The sequence below is a fragment of the Rhincodon typus genome, chromosome 23 (genome assembly GCF_021869965.1).
Source record: "Rhincodon typus isolate 14 chromosome 23, sRhiTyp1.1, whole genome shotgun sequence".
NCBI classification, from domain to species: domain Eukaryota; kingdom Metazoa; phylum Chordata; class Chondrichthyes; order Orectolobiformes; family Rhincodontidae; genus Rhincodon; species Rhincodon typus.
The window spans coordinates 44828463-44836396 of NC_063354.1; the positions used below are offsets into that span (position 1 = coordinate 44828463).

Consider the following 7934-nt stretch of genomic DNA (forward strand, 5'->3'; position numbering starts at 1 on the left):
CCCCCATTTCTGAAGAAGGGTTGAGGCCCGAAACATCAGCCTTTCTGCTCCTCTGATGCTGCTTGGTGGCCTGCTGTGTTCGTCCAGCTCTACACCTTGTTATCTCAGATTCTCCAGCATCTGCAGTTCCTACTATCTCTGAAACAATCATGTTACTTTCCCTGCTGGAGCTCTACCTGAGATAATGCTGTTACATCCCTGGTTTCTAGCATCCTGTCATTACTGATGGGTTAGTTTGAATATAATGAGCCAAATGGGCTTTGTGCTGTAAACATCTATGGTTTGCTCTGGTGCATAGTCACCAATCGTTAAAACCATAGGTGTTTACAGCACCAAGCCCACTTGTCTCACTACATCCAAGCTAACTCATCCTGGAGCAGCTCTCACTGTGACTCAATGTTTCATGCATGCAAAAAAAAGTTGTTGAGATCAAGTGGTATTAAGAATATTGTTCTGAGCCTTGATTCATTCTGACATTAATTTGTATGCATTTTCAAAGTCCCTGCTAACGCAGACAAGAGCAAAGCATGCTGCCACTATGAGTGAAGTGAAGTGGAGGGGCCGGGTCATCCCAGTGAAAATCGATAAAGTACGGATCTTCCTCCTTGGACTGGCAGACAACGAGGCTGCAATTGCACAGGTACAGCTTTATACTGGAGGAAAGTGTTTGTAAAGATGCTCAAACAGAATTTGTAGGGTGGATTGAAGAAAGAATTGAATTGGCAATTGATACGCCATGCCACGCTCCTGTTAACCAAACCTCTGTGTTTTTGTTTGCTTTTGTTCTCCCAGGAACTCTTTCTTTATTTTGTCAGTCTGTCTGCCATCGTAGGTAGAAAGAAAATGTCACATGCCACCAATCTAAAGAAAAGCAATGGAGGGTTTTCCTCTTATGGAAAATAATAATATTTATCCCTCAGTCAGTATCATTTAATGCAAAAATGTCCTTTTGTGAATAAAAATGAGAAGGTCTGGCTAAAACTATGCAGTTAGACCACAGCTGGAATACTGTGAACAGTTTTGCTTCCCTATATCTAAGGAAAGATATGCTGGCACTGGAGGCAGTCCAGAGAGGGTTCACTGGGCTGATGCCAAGTACGGAGGCACTGTCTCATTGGAGAGATTGACTAGGTTTAGCCTGTACTCATGTAGGTTTAGAAAAATAAGAGAAGATCTTATTGAAATATGTCAAATTGTTAGGTGGCTTGATAGAGTAGATGTGGAGAGGTTGTTTCCCCTTATGGGGAGCCTAGGACCAAAGGACGTAATCTCAGAGTAAGAGGTTGTATATTTAAGACAGGCAAGGAATTTTTCCTAAGGATAGTGAATCTGTGGAATTCTTTACCACAGGGATCAAGAGGCTGCATCATTAAGTGTATTCAAAGCAGTGATTGGAAGCTTTTTAATCAGGAATGGAATCAAGGCTTATAGAGAAAGGGCAGGAAAGTGGAGCTGAGGATTTTCAGATCAGGTATTGAATGGAGACTAGATCCAATGGGCTGAATGACCTACTCCTAACCCTTTGTCTTAAGGTCATGAAGAAAAGTTACTTCACCCAAAATGTGAACTCTGTTTTCTCTCACAGTTGCTGTCAGACCTGCTGGGTTTTTCCAGCAATTTCTGATATGGGTCCTGATCTCCAGCATCTGCTGTTCTTTAGTTTGTGTCCTATGTCTTGTCGTGTTTTATGTTGTTTGTGTGCTGGATAGATTGGACACTAGATCCTCATCTTTAGTGAAACATGCTAATGTTTTTATTTTCCATTCATCGTGCTTCCTTTGTCTTCTATACCATAATACCAAGAAGTTGTAAATTTAATTGTGGTGGTGGGCATTGTTCCGACTGGAGGCATGTGACCAGTGCTGTGCTACAAGGATCGGTGTTGGGTCCACTGTTGTTCATCACTTATATAAACTATTTGGATGAAAATGTAGATGACACTAAACTTGATGGTATAGTGGACAGTGAAGAAGGTTATCTAAAAACAAAAGATCATGATCACCTGGGCCAGTGGGCCGAGGAATGGCAGATGGAGCTTAATTCAGATAAAGGCGAGCTGTTGCATTTTCGTAAGACAGGCTAGAGTACAACTGACCACAGTTAATGGTAGGGCCCTGAGGATGATGTTAAACAGAGAGACCTAGGGTTGCAAATACATAGTTTCTTGAAAGTGGCGCCACAGGTGGACAGGGTGTTGAAGAAGGTGTTTGACACATTTGCCTTCATCAGTCAGAGCATTGGGTACAAGAGTTAGGATGTCATGTTACAGCTGTATGAGACATTGGTGAGGCCACATTTGGAGTATTGCATACAATTCTGGTTTCCCTTCTATAGGAAGGATGTTATTAAAGTGGAAAGATTGCAAAAAAGATTCACAAGGATGTTACCAAGACTGGAAGGTTTTTTATAAGGAGAGGCTGGGTAGGCTGGGATGTTTTTCGCTTCAGCATGGGAAGCTGAGGGATAACCTTATAATGGTTTATAAAATCACGAGAGGCATCGATGAGATGAATAGCCAAGGCCTCTTCCCCAGAGTAGGGAAGTTGAAAACTAGAGGGCATAGATTTAAAGTGAGAGCGGAAAGATTTTAAAGGGGACCTGAGGGGACAGCATTTTCACACCTGGTGGTTCATATATGGAATGAGCTGCCAGAGGAACTGGTGAAGATGAGTACAATTACAACATTTAAAAGACCTTTTGAATAGGTACATAGGTAGGAAAGGTTGAGAGGGACATGGGCCAAACGCAGACAAATGGGACTAGTTCAGTTTGGGAAAACTGGTCTGAGTGGATGAGTTGGGCTGAAGGGCCTGTTTCTGTGCTGTGTGACTCTATTCCTCTATAACTGTAAAAAATATTCTATGTAAATGTGATTATTTTATTAAATATTGACTTAGTGGTAAAAACCGAAAGAACTGCAGATCCTTTAAACCAGGAACAAAAACAGAAGTTGCTGGAAAAGCTCAGCAGGTTTGGCAGTATCTGTGAAGAGAAACCAGGTTAATGTTTCAGGTCAAGTGACCCTTCCTCAAAACTGATGCTGCCAGACGTGTTGAGCTTTCAAATGACTTTGTTGTGTTGAGGTTTTATTTCTGCATTGGTAGACCTTTTGAAGTCACCAATAATTATTTTATAGTCACTGGAATCACAATATAGTTTCCTGTCAGTAGAAGGTGCTGTTGATTCTTTAACACACTTAGTTCTATACTGGAGGACTAAAGTGCACGGTTTAAGAAAGAAGACCAATCAATTCAGTTTGGAATTTTTAAAGCCTGTGAATTGAAGTGGAAATGGGACAGGTATTGGGCCATGAAAAACCAGGTAGCAGTAGCGAGTAATGGCTGAAATAAGTTTAAAAAGAACATGGAACAGTGTTCTTGTTTTAATCCAGCAAGTTTCAGAGAGGAGGAGAAGGAGTAGGAATATGTATTTAGTATAGAACGCAATTTGGAAAAAGCTTTCATGCTGGCTTAGGTCTGCCTCATTATTCATGTCATTACATTGCCCTAGGCCCATAACAGCACTAGCAGAGCACTGTCAGCAGTAGAGGTTGTTGTAGAAGGCTCATTGCTGGCTTTGTTTTAGTAATTCACAGGATTGGGTGTCACTGGCCTAGCCAGCATTTATTGTCTACTCCTACTTGTCTTTGAGGGGTGATGGTGAGCCGCCTCTTGAACTGCTGTGGCTCAGTTAGCTCAGTTGGCTGGTTCGCAGTGCAGAGTGACCCGAACGGTGTGGATTTAGTTCCTGTACTGGCTGATGTCAACATGAATGTCCCGCTTTCGTAACCTCATCCCTCATCTGAGTTGTGGTGGCCCTCAGGTTAAACTCACCACCAGTAATGTCTTTCCAATGACAGAACATCCCTCTAGTCCTCTGGGACTATGGTGTATTTACTTCTACCTGAATTGCTACATTTCATGTGCTGTAGGTAGACCTATATAATGCCATCATGCTGGGAGTTCCAGGATTTTGACCCAGTCACACTGAAGGAGCAGTGACATCTTTCCAAGGCAGGGTGATGTGATTTTTTTTTAAGGCTTCTGGAGCTGGGCGATTACAGTTGTTTGCCAGTTATGCCCATATACTAAAATCCACAGAACTAAGGAGCTGGGATGTGCAATGATTAGGCATGGCTTATAAGCCCAACTATGCAGCCATGGTAGTGAGCATGTTTAATCAGCTGTTTGGATGTGTTATCAATGCCGAAATTCAGGTTGAAAATTCCTTGCAATAGCATTGTTGAAATGAAACTGGTTTCTAGGTTATTTCAAACAGGCAAGGGGGAAACTGCCCTCCAGCCCAGGTGGAGTAGGTATGACAACATTGCCTGGCTATGCAGTTTACCTACTTAACAAGACACTAAAATGTGGTGAGGACAAAGGAATGTTGGTTCAGATTTAAAAGATGATACTCTGTTTAGTGCATGCTTTTTACCTTCTGCATGATTGAACTTCCTGTCACAAGTGGTAACTCTCACTTGCAGCCTCGTAAGATCTGCTGTACTTGCCTAATGAGGGAGGTTGAGGCGTATGTCTACAAATACCTGTCCTGAACTATTTGGCAAAGTTGGAGGCAACTCCAATAACTAAATATAGGGAGTGAGGAAAAACCTGTGATTGTCATTTAATAATTTAATAAACCAACAATAGTGAAATTTGACCCATTTGTTATTGTTTTCTCACGTCTGCCACCTTAAATTCATTCCATGCCGCTGATTATTTTGCTTGTTGGAGTTATGTGGCTTCATGTGAACAAGGCCGTTCTGACTCTGTTTCCTCCCAAACTAACATGTGACTGTGTTTCAAAGGTAGTTGTCAATGAAGTACCTTTGAGTGTCTTAATGATGTGAAGGGTGCTTCTAAATGCATCTCCCTTCTTTCCAAAGGTCTTTCAACTTGAACTGTGCCCACAACAAAAGCAAGTTGTTGTACCTGCTGATGCCACCCTTTGTAGCACAAGTTTGCCTTAATATGACTTTACCAGTGCTATTGAGCCATCAATACAAGTTGAGCTATGTTGAAAATGTGCTGAGTGGAATTTAACTCCTTCCTCATAGGAAGGAGCGCATGGAAGGGCAGTTTATCCAGTGGCAGCTTTCAGCACATTAGACACTTGGGGCATGTTACTACCTCCCACTTGCTACACCTCAAACACATCCTCGCGTGCTCTCTCTTCTCTTCCTCTTTCCCCCAAATTTTTTAACCCTCATCATCCTGACCAGTGTTTATCCCGCAAAGAGCATCACAGGAACATATTGCCTGGTCATTATCATGCCACTGTTTATGAGAAAATTACTGTGTTCAAATTGGCTGCAGCTTTTATTACACTACACCACACCAATGACTAAACTTCAAAAATGACTTCTTCAGCTTTGTACTTTGAGACTTCCTGAAGTTGTGAAAGGTTGCAATCTTTTCCTTATTTAACTTGTCAGATTCCAAAATCTTCTACTTAGTTCTCTATACAGACGAGTCTTTGTTAATATAGAAATGTAACTTACCTGTAGGTGAATATCATGGATCTTCATTACCAGGCTCATTAAATAATTGGCAGTTCCTGATAGTTAACAGCAGGGTCTGTTGAAAACAGCAAACACTGTTTACATTGACAGTTCCCATATTTGTTTGTAAGTTTCTAGGTTCCTGTGCTTTCTTGGGAGGGTTTTAGTGATTCATTGCAATCCTGTCATTCGCATGAGGGTGTGGTGTATTTGTGTGACACCTTTGCTACTCTAATTGTGACACATACTTTGGAAACCTCAGTCAGATTACACATTCTAATCAAATTGAACGGTGTCAAAGTTCAATTATTGCATTGAATATGAGAATGCTGCTGTGGCCCTGAGCAAATTAATGTGTTCTTTGTCCGTATGATTGCTGTAAAGTTGACCGCTCTGAATAGCACAAACTCTGGAAGCAAAGATAAAACCTTAAACTTTGCCTTTTCTATAATAGATTACCGGCCTGTGAATATGCGCACTGCATTCACAAAAAAGGAGAAAACTTGTACTTCCACTCCTTTGAGACATCTCAAAACGTTTCAAGTGCTTTTAAAGCACAGTCACCTGTGAAATTGAAGAAATACAGTCACAAATCTGAGCATGTTAGGATCCGAAAACAATACCGATAAATGACCAGTTAATCTGTCTTTGGAATTGATGAATAAATGTGGGCCAGGATTCAGAGCAATCCCCCCTGTCGTCCTCAAAACAGTGCTTTGGAATATTTGCCATACACCTGAAGGGGAAGACTCGGCCTCAATTTGATACCCCATTTGTAAGACGGCACCTCGATCGCTGCAGCACTCCTGGTGTATATTATCCATTGTAATGTCAGTTGGGATTGAGCTCAAGTTTGTTTGCAGTTGGTAAAATGGCGGCTTGGGAGTCAGCGGTAGATTGTTGTTCATGCTGGGGGTTTTCCCCCAATTGTACTTTGAAACCACAGAAAAATATTTATTTCAACCTCCTCTCATGCTGTTTTACATAGAATGTAATGTTTTGATTTTTGCGGATTGCTGGGTTAGCACGCTTGTGGGATACATATCCCCTGGTTACAATACATATGTTGCCTGTTGAAGCATTTGTACTCCAGAGCCTAGTCCTTCTCTTATCTCTCTTCTATATTGTTTCCTTCTGAAATAATCTATGAAAGTGGCCCAGTTGGAAGGTTTTGTGTTCAAGTCCCGCTCCACAAAAACTGGGGCTTGTGCACTGAGGGAGTTTTGTGCAATCAGATGTTCTGTCAGAGAGAGAGAGAGAAAGTGAAACCGGCGTACCATCTACCTTTTGTGATGAATATAACAACCCATGGCACTGCTCTGAAGAAGAATAGGGACCTATCTCTGGTGTCTTGACCAATATGTTTCCCCTTAAACAACAGCACAAAAGCAAATTATTGCCTCATTATCATGTCGTAGCGTGTGTGAGCTTGCTGTATGCAAATTGGTTGCTGCATTGGGTATTTTACAACAAGAACCTTACTTCAGAAATTTTTAATTGGCTGTCAAGCAATTTGCACTGCTGTTGTGAAAGGCACTATATTATTGCAAGTTTATTCTGATGTATAAACCGTGATTAGTGTAGATTCCCAAAGAGACAGAGCGAATAAACCAGTCTTGATTAAAACCAAGTAATACAGATCAACGTGGTGCCTCCTAATATCTTAATACCATGCTTGAGAAGTTATCTCTTGGTGTTTTTACTATATTAAATGGTCTATATTGAGACATGGTGTGCTTTATAGAAAAGAAATTTTAGAAAACAGAAATTACAAGGGAGGTCGTTGGAACATTTTTCAGCCAGAGATGCTGGAGAGGTCATTGAAAGTACTGAGCATTACTAGAAGTTGCTGTTGTGACATTCATGCCTTATCCAGCCTTTTTATTCCTCTTTTGAGCCTATTTTAATAAGCATTATACTTTTATAATTGTTCGATGGGATGTTGGTTTAGTTGGCTGGGCCATCACTTATTGTTCATCTTTGATTGCCCTTGAGAAGGTGGTAGTGCAGTCCATGTGCTGTAGATCCGCCATGTTGCTATTATGAAGGCCATTCCAGGGTTTTGACCCAGTGACAGCAAAGGCACAGTGGTGTAGTTCCAAGCATGGTGGTGTGTGGCTCAGAGGGAAACTGGCAGATTGTGGTCTTTCCGTGCATCAGCTGCTGTTTTACTTCAAGCTGTCAGAGGTCGCATATTTGAAAGGTTTTGTGAGAAGAGCTTTGGTCACTTACTGCTATGCAATTTGTACGTGGGACACACCAATGCCTCTGTGCATTGGTGAAGGGAAGTGAATGTTTCAGGTAGTGGGCAGGTTGCCATTCAATTTTTCTTCTATTAGTGTTGAACTTCCCGAGTTGTTGGAGCTGCGCTCACCGAGGCAAATGGAGGATATTCCATCACGCTCCTGACTTGTGCCTCGTAGGTAACTGA

The 7934-nt window shown here is 41.6% G+C and overlaps 1 protein-coding gene across 1 annotated transcript in view; it reads left to right on the top strand.

Moving 5' to 3' along the window:
• LOC109924304 (signal recognition particle subunit SRP68-like) overlaps nt 1-903 on the top strand; it is a 14151-nt gene extending 13248 nt beyond the window's left edge. The window contains exons 6-7 of the mRNA XM_048611149.1: nt 500-640; nt 793-903. Of these exons, the coding sequence (XP_048467106.1) occupies nt 500-640; nt 793-903 (252 nt within the window). The remainder of the gene's footprint in view (nt 1-499; nt 641-792) is intronic.
• The last annotated feature ends 7031 nt before the right edge of the window (nt 904-7934 follow it).